At 54.2% G+C, this 13,241-nt stretch overlaps 1 protein-coding gene across 4 annotated transcripts in view; it reads right to left on the reverse strand.

Moving 5' to 3' along the window:
• KIAA1671 (KIAA1671 ortholog) overlaps window positions 1–13,241 on the reverse strand; it is a 203,505-nt gene that overhangs the window by 64,549 nt on the left and 125,715 nt on the right. Inside the window, exon 1 of one of the 4 annotated variants that reach the window (XM_053902232.1) lies at window positions 7,803–8,381. The exons of the other annotated variants lie outside the window; for them this stretch is intronic. Within the exon in view, the coding sequence (XP_053758207.1) occupies window positions 7,803–8,087 (285 nt within the window). The 5' untranslated portion in view covers window positions 8,088–8,381. Of the gene's footprint in view, window positions 1–7,802; window positions 8,382–13,241 lie in introns of those variants that run through there. 4 annotated transcript variants of the gene reach the window in all.

The following is a 13,241-nucleotide window of genomic DNA, read 5'->3' on the forward strand; positions in this document are numbered from 1 at the left end:
ACCGACCTGGTCCTGCGGGGGAGGCGACCTCACAATGGTGAACGTCAGAAGGGCCGCCCATGTGTGTTTGTGCCCTGCCTGCAAGGCAAGTGATTAGCACTAATCAAATTACAACGGCGACGTTCACAGCAGCCGTCTCCCGAGCTCCCCCCGTGTGCCCGGCGGGCGCTGTGCGGCGATCCGTGTGTGTTACCTCCATACGATCTCCGCCACAGCCATGGGGTGAGGTAGCACCATCGTCCCATTTTACAGAAGAGGAGGCATAAAGAGGCTAAGTAGCCTCCCCAAAGTCACGTCGCGACGGACAGGCAGAACCGGGACTCCAACCCACAGCCCTGGGACCCCACAGCTCGCTCTCGTCACCGACAGCGGTGTGCTAGAGCTGGCCTGCCCTGCTGCCCAGAGACAACCGCGAAATTGTCAGGAGTCAGCTGCGAGCCACTGGTTCAACGCGGCCACTAAGCTGAAGGAACACGCCATGAAACCAACCGCGTCAAAAGCACGGGTAACAAATGGTTAGGTCTTATCAATGGCCCACTACTTCCCACCTTTTACTATTAAGTACGGTCCTGGGGTCACTGCCGCATACTGACTCTTCACGGTGTAAGTCGTACGTAACGAGGATGCACCGAGTTTCTTTTCCCGGTTCCGTGTGCAGGGACGGAGAGCCCGTAGCTTGCGCTTGGCCCTGGTGGGAGTATTTCCACCACCGGAATAGGCAGATGCTACAAATCCAGGCTTCCCCTCCCCACCCCCCAAAGACCCAGCTGTAAGGCATCTACCAGTAAACCACTGTAACTCGCTCAGTACGTCATTTCCTCTCATAGGGAACTATCTTGATGACTCCTTGCTGAAGACCCCATTCTTCATGAAACCCCCAAATATAACACTCCCTGTGACACGTATCAATCCAGAGTTCCTTCCTGAAATGTTTGACTTCCTGATGAGGAAGCTAGAGGCACTTGTCTGAACAAAACACGTGAGATTCAAAAACGCTAAGAGAGAAAAAGTAAGAGTAACAGAGGGGCCCTCGGGTCACAGAGATAGAAAGGGAGTGGGTGGGTGTGTTTAAACCTCAGGGATGGCTTGAAGTCACGACAACAGAGGGCAAAACCGATCCACATCTGCAGTCACTCCTGATAGCCAAGAATGGGAAATGACCCACATGTCCAGCCAGGGCACTTAATAAATCATGCAGCATGCTGCATGGCCATGGACAACGTTTTTTTTTTTTTTTTTCTTCCCTAAAGATACATACAACTGCTACATTTTTGGAGCACCTGAGTGGTTCAGTTGGCTGAGCGTCCAACTCTTGATTTTGGCTCAGATCATGATCTCCCAGTTCGTAGGATCGAGCCCTGCATCAGGCTCTGTGGTGACGGTGCGGAGCCTGCTTGGGATTCTCTCTCTCCCTCTCTCTGCCCCTCCCCCTCTCACGCATGCACGTGCTCTCTCTCTCTGTCTCTCAAAATATATAAATAAACATTAAAAAAAAAAAAAACCTGCTGCATTCTTGAAAGGTTAGAAAGACACAGAGGATTGGCAGTTCGGTTTGAGAGAGGGAAGAAAAAAGACAGGAAGGAAAGGCATCTGAATGCCAAGAGCGGTTCTCGTTGATGTTAGATTCATGGGTGGATTTTGTTTCTGTTCAGTTTTTCTAGACTTTCCAAATATGAGACCAGCACACCTCACTTTCTTAGTTGGGGGGAGGGGAGCAGGGATCAACATTATTTCACACAAGCAGAGCCCTGTGGAGACGCCAAGCCCTTTATCCTGCCCTGCGTGTCTCTCCAGGTCTCTCCCAAAGGCCCCGGTTTTGGCCCCAGCCTTTGGCCCGGCTGGATCCGTGAAGGGGCCATTGTTCTCAGGGTGACATCATTCCGTTGCCTGGAGGGTGAAAAGGAGCCCTGAGAGGGTGCGGCCAGCCACTTCACGCTGGCTTCTGGGGCTGCAGTTAAGTCTAACACACCAGCCCCACGCCCTAAGGGGCAGCCTGAGAGCAGGGCACCTGATGGGGCACTGGACGTGCCCTGGCAGGCAGCACTGGCACTGGCCTCATGAGATGGACCAAGGGGTCATGGCAGCTGGACCCTACTCCCCTATATGCCAGTCTCAGGAGAAGCACAAAACCCCGGAAGCCTGGGGCACCTGGGTGGCTCAGTCGGTTGAGTGCCCGACTTCGGCTCAGGCCACGATCTCACCGTTGGTGGGTTTGAGCCCGGCGTTGGGCTTGCTGCGGTCAGCACAGAGCCGGCTTTGGATCATCTTCTGTACCCCCCCGCCTCTGTCCCTCCCCCGCTTGCACTCTCTCTCTTAAATAAAAAACAAAAACAAACAAAACCCCCCCAAAACCTGTACCTGGCACACAGTAGGTGCTCAATAAATGGTGGCTAGAGGTGGATGAGCGGAAGAGTACTCCAGGCAGGGGGAGCCATGAGGGCACAGGCCCTGGGTCCTGGGAAGAACCCCAGACCTCCCTGGGCTGGACTCCTGGTGTCCACTTCTAGAAGGTGTGTAGCAGGCCTCAGTTTAGCCATATGTGATACGGAGATCACACAAAGGGAGACGGTGCCACAAAGGGAACACAAAAATGAAGGAGAGGGGATTTTGGGAAGGCAGACTCAGCATAAGCTCCTACACCAAGGCGAACCAGGCCAGCTGAAGACCCCGGGCCTCACAGGCTTTACCTTTTTTTTTTTTTTTTTTTTTTTAATGTTTATTCACTTATTTCGAGACAGAGAGATAGCATGAGTGGGGGAGGGGTAGAGAGGGAGAAAGAGAGAGAATCCCAGGCGGGCTCTGTGCTGTCAGTGCAGAGCCAGATGCAGGGCTCAATCTCACAGCCACGAGATCATGATCGGAACCGAAATCAAGAGTCGGACACCCCTCCCCCCGCCCAGGCGCCCCCCCACGGTAAGAAGCTGGGGCTTTCTAAGCCCAGGGCGAGGCGGGGGATGATCTGACCCCGTGGGTTGCTGGATGGAAAATGGACTGGAGAGGAAAAGGCCGGAATGTGGGGTTGCTGGATGGAAAATGGACTGGAGAGGAAAAGGCCGGAATGTGGAGGGGGTAGTAGGTTGAATAATGGCCCCCGAAAGGATACGTCCACATCCCAGCCCTGGCACCTGTGAATGTGACTTTGCTTGGAAAAACGGTCCTTGAAGGTGTAATTAAGGATCTCGAGATCACGCTAGATTATCTGGTGGGCCTTAAATCCAGTGATAAGTGTCCTTATAAGAGACAAAGGACAAGGCCCCATGAAAACAGAGGCAGCCTCAGAGGCCAAGGAAGACCTAGAGAAGCTGCAAGAGAGACGAGGGGTCCTCCTCTGAGCCTAGGCGGGAGGTGTGGCCTGCCCACCGCTGGACTGGGGACTTCTGGCCTCTGGGACTTCAAGAGAAAATCTCCCTTGTTTTCAGCCACCAGGTGTGTGGCCATTTATTACAACAGCCTTAAGAAACTAATATGAACGAGGCATGTATGAAATTGGGGCTTCTGAAGATGACAGCCACCAACAGCCCTTTCCTTTCAAAATCCCTGCCACTTGCTAAAAAAGTGTGTGTGTGTGTGTGTGTGTGTGTGTGTGTGTGTGTGTGTGTGTGGAGTGGGGAGACGCTGGGCTCTGCTGAATATTTTAAGCATCCATTTCACTCCATAATTGATGCAGAACTAAATACTCCCACTCAGCCTCCGGCTGGAGGGCTCAACACACAGCACCAGTGCTCAAACAGTGGATCCCCAGGGCAGGGCCGTGGGCCCCGTGAGGCAGACCCATGCCGGGAGTGCTGGAGTCCCAGCCTCACCCACCCATTCCAGCTCTGTGACCCCAGGCCTGCCTGCGACCTGACCTCTCTGTGCTTCAGATTTCCCATCCATGAAATATGGGACTATTCCCTCCTCCCCCAGTTTCCCTGGGGGTGGTTGTGCAGATTCAACGACCCCCCGTTTCTGGCAAGTAGCAGGTGCTCGATGGATGTCAGATCCCTGTCCTTTTTCCCCCCGACTCTGGTGACTGGGGAAACACTCAGGCTGCACTGACAGTCCCCCCAAACCAAATTATATACAGCCAGGTTCTCAACCAGGGAAGAAGGTGCCATTTTGCCCACAGGGGACACTTGGCAATGTCTGGAGACATTTTTGGTTGTCGCGACTGGGAGGGTGCTAGTGACATCTCATGGCGGGGAGGCCAGGGATGATCCTACAATTCACGGGACAGCTCCCTCCCTGCAAGCGAAGAATTACCTGGCCCAAGACATCAATGGTGGTGAGATGGAGAAGCTCTGATATACAGCAGCAGTTTGAAGTTAGACACAGGTCTTTGATATCCTCTGCCCCCTTGGAAAGCACCTTTAGGGAGGCAGCAGTTGTGTGTGTCTGTTCTCAGCCACCTCCCCGGTGCCCGCACCCTGGGGTGTGCCCAGTAAACCACAGGTGGACTGAACACGTGAGTGAATGAATGAAGATACACACATGATATATACCTCATGCTGAGTGCAGAGCCTGGCACACGGCAAATGCCCGTGGAACGCCAGCCAGATTCTTATTGTTTCCTAAAGCAACCAGTCTGGCCATCTGGGCGGGTGGGACTTACCCCCACAGAGTCTGAACACCACCCCTGAGCCCCCAGAGTGACATGAGATGCATACTTGTTAGGCACTTCACGTATCCCAGGCGCTTAACAGACACCAGGGTCGTGCTGGTTCTTACTTAACTGTCTCCTGCTGGGCCACCTACCAGATGAGTCCCAGGCGAATCCCCATTTTACAGATGAGGATGCTGAGGCTAAAGGAGGTGATTTAACTTGCCCAAGATCACTGGGCCAGCTCGTGCAAGACCTGAGACTCGATCTCAAGTCTGTCCCGTTCCAAAGCCCTCTGTGTAGTATCCTATGACCTTGGAGACCCCCTGCTTCCCGCTTTTCTTTCAGCTTCAGCCTCTGTGGCACTGCCATTGTTCCTGGGTTCTGGAACTTTCTGTCTGGCCTCTACTTGGAGTCCATCTCGTCTGCTGGGCTTCGTTCTCAGGCTCACACTGGGCTGCAGCACAAACGTGCCTCTTCCTGCCTTTGTCGCTCGGAGACAATGCGTTTGTTTTTCCCTCTTTCCCCCTTTTATTCCTTGGACACAGAGGCAAGCCATTAGCAAATTATTTCAAGGCTGGCTTTAGAAAACATTTCGGGGCACGCCTTTGAGGGTTACTTTAGGCCTGTGATAGATTCTTCCAGAGTGCTCTGAGTAAATTCGAGCCCGAGGCAGGACTTGGAACTGAATAGACTTTTTAGATAAGTCACGTACAAGTTCAAGTGGCGAAGACCAAAATCCCACTCCCCTCCCCACCCCAGCACGGATACGGCCCTCGTCCCCAAACTCTTAAGTCATCGTCTGTGTGGCTTTAAAAAGTTTCCTCCTATAAAACAAATATTTAAGTGAGGTCCCGGAGTAAAAGGGGCGTGTGTGGATTTTCCAGTTCACCGGGAATCTTTGAAGGGATGGCCGGAGAGAAAAGGTCTGGTTGTCGCAACGGCGACAGCGGAATCTGAAGGCACACACGCCACACGCCAGGCATGGCCGCACGCGTCCCACATTTATAGGCACGTCCACGCCCGCAAACGGTAATAATGGGGAATGGAAATATGAAGTGATGATAATCCCCATTTCACAGACGAGAAAGCTGAGGCACAGAGAAGGGAAGAGTCCAGCTGGGAAGTGGCAGAGCTGGGACTCAAATCCCCCCCTCTGTGACCACCTGGGCCCCCATCTCAGCTCTGCCCTCACCCTGCCGAGTCAGAACACCCTGAGATCACTGCATCCGACGGGGAGAAGGCAATTTACAAGCGCGTGGACACCCTCTGCTCCCAGCACAGTGCCGGGCGCTCGTATGAACCTCCACACAATGCCGTGGTTCACCCCATTTGACAGGGGAGGAAACTGAGGCCTGGTAAAGGATCAAAATCCCTCAACCAGGACGTGGCCGAGTCCGATTCAAGCTCTCAACCCTGGTGCGGCTGGTGCTCACCACTCTGTAGACGCCAGATGCTAAATGGGCAGGAACCCAGAGCCCGGAGTTATTTAGCACGCATTTACACCCTTGCAGGCACTGTGACGCAACAGTGAGCAGAGGAGGCAGAGCCTGACTTCATTCATTCCTTCAGCAGGCTGGGGGGTGGGGAGCCCACAGAGTGGTGCTGACACGTTCGTTACCCAGGCCTGGGGGATTCAACCCCCAGGGTCATACGACTCCCAGGGCGGGAGAGCTGAATGTATGACCAAAACCCGTGCCCTTAACTGCATTGCCACAGAGGGGAACAAGAGAGAGACAGAGACAGGCAGAGAGAGACGGAGAGAGGCCAGAGATATGCACATACAGAGACAGAGGCAGAGACAGAGACAGAGAGACGGAAAGAATGAATAAGAGGCCTTCCCCCCCTGGCCCAAGGAACCCCTTCCAGTGGGTGGCTGGGAGGAAATGTCCCAAATTCAGGCCCCACTGATCCCAGGGCTACAAAGCAGCACAGACCCACAAGAGAACATGTCATATTAACGGGACCCGTGTGTTTCCATCTGACTGCTCCGGTAGCTGTGTGACCCTGGGAGAGTCACCACACCTCTCTGGGGGATGCTGAGTCCCTGCACCTGTCAGGACAGCTGTGAGCTTCCAGTGACCTCGAGTGTGCAGAGGGCCAGCCCAGAGCCTGGTGTGCCCCCCGTGGCACCATCCCCCAATGCTGGGGCAACGTGCCATCTGCGTGTACCATGCCGAGCCCAGAGAAGCAGCCGGCCCAGCCCTTCACCCGCCCTCAGGCCCCTCTGAGCTGAGCTGACACGGTCAGGTGGCAGAAGGCTCCCTCTTGAAAACACAAAGCCCTCCCTTTGAGTTCAGCCAGTCAGGTGGGTGTCCCTGAAGTGATCAGGAAGGCCTGGAGAAAAAAAGGAGGGGCTTAGCTAGAGAGAGCCTGGAGTGGAGGGGGTGGCATCGGAGCCCGAGATCCTGGCCCTGGCTTCGCCGCTCACTCACTGTGCTACCCCGGGAGAGTGCCTTTCCCTCTCTGGGCCCCGGTCCCGCCTCTCTCGATCATCACTGAGTTCCCTGAGATCGATTGATTCGGCACCATCCTCTAGCATTACCTCTAATGTAATCATTGGAAGTCATTCCACCCTGGTCTCCTAAATCCCACCGAGCTTGCCTGAGTGAGAGAGACGACAGAGCCCCAGGACCCACAGCACGCCCCAGGCTCACGGGCCAGCAGGTGCACTTGCCCACCACCTCGGGTCTCCCTGGACAGTCAGAGACAACTTCACGATTCTGCTTGGATGGCAACATAACCAAAGCCACAAACCCAACCTGCACGTGACACGGACACTTGGCCATGCCGGGAGGCTCAGAGGAGTTGAAGCAGGTGCTAACTAATCCCCCCTAAAAGTAGGGGGGCTCCAGCATTCGTGTCTGGGGCCAGAGTGTCGGCACTTCCAGATAAATCAACTGGCACAGTGGGTCCGACTCACGTGCCAGCCCCGTCCTCATTTTTCCCCGGTTGGGGACACATTTCCTGACCGCTTCGGGAGACAGAGTGACTCCACCGTCAGGGGAATCAGCACCACCGATGTCTCTCTCCCAGGCACGGGGAACAGGAAGCGGCCGGGCTTGATTGACAATGATTCTGGAAGAGGCAACTTCCCTGGTTGGATCTAGGGGGACCCCCCTCCCCTACTACGGGGGAGCACGGGAGGGGAGGAGTTTTTACTGTTGCTTTAATATTTTACAAAAAAAACCCCAAAAAACAAAAAACAACGTAATAAGCTTACAAGGTCTGGTGGCTCGGAGTCCGTCTGCCTTTTCCTCAGGGAAGAAAATCTCTGTTGGCTGCGGGCAGAGAGACGCCGGAAAGATTCCCGACTCCGGGAGGCCAGGTGTCGGAAGGAGGAGGTGCGCTTGAAGGGGGTCCGGCTGGCGGGCTCTCCACTCGCCCGCTCGTGGCCCACCGTGGTGGTCACTAAGTTGAGGGCTTCCTGGAAGGACCTCCTCACCGTGCCCATCCACTGGGTCATGTGGGTTTGGGCCACCGTAAGTTTGTCTCCCAGGTAATCCATGGGGCCGGAGGAGGGGAGGAAGGAGGTGAGCGAGGGAGAAAGCAATGGCAGTGCCAGGGTCCTCTCCCTCTTTCTACTTTCTGCTCCTGCAAGTTCTGGGCTCGCTTGGACAGAAAAGCTGGCAGCTCTCCTCAGCCAAACCAGGAGTAAATAACCATCGCTGAGCCAGCAGCCGGCGGCACCTGCGGGTCTCGCTGAGAATTCGGAGGCAGGTCAGGGTCAGGCTGGGAGTCCACCCACCCCAGCTGTAAAGTCAACACGCTGGGCGGTCCCAGCTTCAGCCCCGGCGGCACTCACGGGAGCTTGGGGAAATCTAGCAGCACTCACTCCAGGGTGTGACGGTCCCCGCGAGGTGGGGGAAGAAGAGGCGGTGGCCCTGGGCACCCCCCAGTGCTCACTGTCCCTCGGGGAGGCGGCCCCTCCCGAGCGCACACTGGAAGGACCAGGTGGGCAGGCCACCTGCCACTGCCCCCAGCTGGACCCTGCTCACCTGACCCATACCATTCAGGTTGTTTCGTCCTCTGGCCAGAGACTGACTCCAAACCTGCCGGCCGGCAGGCAGCTAGCTCACTTCCGGAGCCAGCCTCCAGGGCCCCCGGGTCCCCTGGCTCTCTCCTGGCTCGGCAGCCCAGGATGACATCAGTCCCCGTCTTAGCGAGGGGCTTCGCTGCCCAGGAATGCAGGAGGGGCCTCGGGGAGGCGGCCGCCCAGGGAGCTGACGTCCGCCCCCATTTTTTTTCTCCCCCAAGTCCCAACTCGCTCACCGTCCCTCGGGGCTGACGGTGACTTCACGTGCCAACAGCCTACCCGCCCTGTGCCCTCACTGCGGGCTGCACGTGTGTGCATCCGGGCGCGTGGCTGTTGGAGATCTGGCAGCCCCGGGAAGGTTGGGACAGTTGGGAAACTGCCTCTGAGGTGACAGGCAGCATCTCGGGACCTCCTCAGCTCTCGGCTGTCAGTCTGTCTCCCTCTGGTGGCCTGTTTCTCGGTCAGGTTCTTCTGCTCCCTCCCCGCGTCTCAAGTTCCACTTGTTTGTCCCCAAGCTGGGCTCTGTGTGTCTCTCTCTCTCTCCTCTCCAGCCTTCTCTCGCTCCCTCCCTTCCTCCCTCCCTCCCTGGAAAGCAACACCCAGCCAGGTGAAACAGCCCCAAGGTCCCCCAAGGAAGGAACTGGGCTGGGCTGTATTTCAGTGCAGGCGGGGTTGCCATGGCAACCCCGGGGTACAGCATCTGCCCCATCCTGGGCGGGAGGTTCTGCACCGGGAGCAATGGGAATGATTCATGGTTTACACTGGGTCACATGAGCGCCTGGGTTTTAACCCTTGCGGAGCTGCAGTAGTCAGTGGGGGATGCAGACAAGACGGAGACCGGAGGGGGTGTTTGTCAGGAAAGGATGGATAACAGAGGGGAGGCACACTTGTTGAAGGAGGTTTCTCCTTCCGGAGGGGGCCCATGCCCCCATTCTGCAGGTGAGCAGATGCAGGCTCAGGGACGTAGATTCACCTGCCCAAAGTCACACAGCAAAGATACCACCAGGGCACGGACGGAGGCTGTTCCGACCCCCCTGTTTTTGCTGGGTGTGACGGGGCACCTAGCCCAGAGTTGGAGTTCAATAAATATTTATTGTTCGAACGCCGAGTCCAAGACTGATACCTTGATAGGTCTGACTGCCTCCCAAACGCCTTCCCCCACTCACGTTACCTCAGTTTTGAATAAATATTTGCTAGATGCTGATGAAAGGGCCTCACTTGAGAAGGTTTTTTTATGAAAGCGTTTCTGATGATACAGCTGACACAGATCTCTTTCTACCCTGGATTCCCAGTCCTTATGGCTGTTCATTTGTTCATTCATTCGTGCATTCATTCAGTCGCTTATTCACTCCAACATTCAGAGAGTACTTGCTCAGGGCCAGGCACTGGGTACAGAGACTAAGTACGGCCCCTGCCACTGAGGACTAAGCAGGCAACGATGACGGTGGCTAATATTTACCGAGAGCAAAACTGGGTTCCCAATGCCATTCTAAGTGTTCACAGGAATTAACTCATGCACCCATTTGACAGAGGAGGAGACTAAGGCCCAGAAAGGCGAAGTTCATCTGCTAAGGTTGTTCAGTGTGGTAGGAGCTCAAAGATGGCCCCCAATGCTCCTGGCCCCTGTCATTCACACCCTGGCGTGGTCCCCTCCCACAATGAATCAGAGTTGGTCTCCGAGCCCAAGAACATAAGGCAGGAATGACAGGGCGTGACTTCCAAAGCCAGGGCAGAAACAGTAGCAGTTTCCTCTCTTAGATGGTGCTGGGGGAAGCCAGCTACCATGTTGTGAGGCTGCCCAAGCAGGCCTACGGGGAGACCCCTGTGGAGGGAATCTGAGGCCCCCAGTCTACAGCCAGCACCAACTTGCCAGCCACACGAGAGAACCACTTCGGAAGTAGATTCCGCATCCCCAGTCAAACCCTCAGATGACCGCTGCCCTTGACTTCAACCTCATGAGAGTCCCTGAGCCAGAGACCCCCAGCCCAACTGCTCCCACATTCCTGACCCACAGAAATCACACGAGAGGCAGGACAGCGTCTGGCTCATCGGGAAACCAAGGGCTGACGCAGAATGAGGGGGAAAAAGAAGGGCTGATGAGGGGTTCTTGGAGCAGCTTGCGGGTCCCGTATGTTAGGAAGCATTACCCCATCCTGGTTGATGAGGAAACGTGCATGGGGCACCGATTCCACCTCCATACGTGTGTGTAAGCCCTGCCCACCACCCCCTCCATCCTCCAGGGTCCCAGGGCTTCTGGTCTCAAAATTTGCCTGTTTCCTCACATGGAGTGACCATGGTCAGCCTCCTGCAGCGGGCAGACCACTTCACAGCCCTGCTCCCTCATTCAGCAAGCTAGGAACTGCCAGGGAGGGGGCAGACATAGGGAACAGCTGAGTCCTTCCCACCTGGGTCCTGCAAAGCGACACCAGAAATACCTAAAGCACTGAAAAAGGACACAGCTTTTTAACAGACCATCTGGACACAGAGCTGGGAAATCTGGGAACCTTTGGGAGGGAAAAAAGTTCAATCAAAGCAGTACATAAATCACCTTAAAATGATAATACCCAGTGTTGGCCAGGCTGTGAGGAAAGAGACACTCTTACCCACAGCAGATAGAAAAGGAAATCAGTATATAATTCCAAAGGGAATTTAACACCCAAGATCAAAAGTGTTAAAAACAATGGCCTGGGGTGCCTGCGTGGCTCAGTCGGCTGAGCCTCCGACTTCGGCTCAGGTCAGGATCTCACGGTTCAAGAGTTCGAGCCCCACGTCAGGCTGTGTGCTGACAGCTAAGAGCCTGGAGCCCGTTTCGGACTCTGCGTCTCCCTTTCTCTCTGCCCCTCCCCCGCTCACACCCTGTCTCCCTCTCTCTCTCTCTCCCTCTCTCTCAAAAGTAAATAAACACTAAAAAATAAAAAACCCAAAAAACAATAGCTGCCAGCTAGTGACCTATATGCAAAAGCATACTGATGTCTATACTTACTTTGATACGCAGGGGAAAAACAAAAAAAGATGTACTAAGAAATGGATGGATGGCTAGATTTTTATAAAACAAATTTAGCAAAATGTTAGCAGTTATATTATCTAGCTGGTGAGTGTATGTGAGTCCCCCTGTCCCCAATATAACTTTTCTGTATGTTTGAAAATTACGGCTGCGGTAGGAGGATGTGCCTGCCTTTTCACCCTGTGGTTCACCATCCAGTTTCACACCGAGAAACCTTCTCATTGCCAAAGAAGGCACACAAACCTTTTGCTACAAGGATGTTTATTATGGTCAGATAGGAGTTTTATATTTGTGAAAAATTAGTAAGAGCCTAACTGTGAAACAAAAAGGGACTTGTTCAGTGCTGTGTTCAGCCATACTGATGTCAGGGCCAAAAGGAGGGGAAAAAAAGTCGGTAATGCTGATCCTGTCTTTATTTATGAGGTTAATGGTTTGTTCATGGATTTTTTACATTAACTTTTATTTTTTTAAAAAAAATGCCACATTGAGGGGCGCCTGGGCGATCAGTCAGCTAAGCGTCCGACTCTTAATTTTGGCTCAGGTCATGATCCCAGGGTCATGGGAGCAAGCCCCACGTTGAGATGCTTGAGATATTCTCTCTCTCGCTTTCTCTCCCCGCCCCCCCCCCGCCCCTCTCCCCCCACTCACATAGTGCTCTCTCTAAAATAAATAAAAATTTTAAAATACCACATCAAAACATTATTTATCTTGAGCACTGGTGTTTTTGTGTGCCTCCCTAAATTTTGTACCGTAGGTGTGTGCCTCGGTCCCCTCACCCTAGTCCAGCCCTGGGTTTGCTAAATCAATACAGTATCACAGTGAAGGATGTGGAGACCTGCCTCTAGCTTTTATTAGCTGTGTGACGCCGAGGAAGCTGCTCGACCTCTCTGATTTTCAGAGATGAAATCATCAAACTCATCATCGCTATTGACACGGTCGGTACCACTTCCTGGGTGCCAGGCATTGTGTTACATCATTCCTTATATCATTGTTATATCATCTGCTCCTTCCAGCAACGAAATGAGGTTTCTGCTATGATTATTAGCCCCCTTGTACAGATGGAAAAACCGAGGCGTGGGGAAGCTCAGCGACCAGCCCACGGGCAAACGGCTATTAAGTGGTGGTGTTTGCTAACCCTGGCCTCCCACCTTGGACAAGGTAGAGGATGTCCTTCCTGGCCCCACCAAATCAGTCTGGATAGGAGATAAGCATCCAGACAAGCAGAGGAGGCAGGACTACACAGCTCCACCTCCTTCCAGAAGGGGAGAGTGGTATGGAAATGAGCTGAAAAGCCAGATTGCCTGCCTGCTCCCTCCTGGCTCCCTTTAGGTACAGTGTGGTCTGAATGTGTGACTATAAAAAGCGTCGCTCCCTGAAAACTGGGACACAGCACAAGCACTTTCCCCCCAGAGGGCTCTTTCTGCAAACTCTTCTATTCTCTCCAGGAAACTCCTGGGACATTGCTGGGCATGAAAAAGGAAAGGAAGCCATCCCCTTACATAATTAATCCCCAAAATGCTGCAGAAACTGCTGACATCCAGGAAATGAATGGGAATCTTATCCACGGCGTGAGGTGGGACCCAGAGATCACCATTTCCAGACAAGCGTGTGCGGTCACCGGA

Source organism: Panthera pardus, unplaced genomic scaffold (genome assembly GCF_024362965.1).
Source record: "Panthera pardus isolate Hobbes unplaced genomic scaffold, ASM2436296v1 HiC_scaffold_15, whole genome shotgun sequence".
NCBI classification, from domain to species: Eukaryota; Metazoa; Chordata; class Mammalia; order Carnivora; family Felidae; genus Panthera; species Panthera pardus.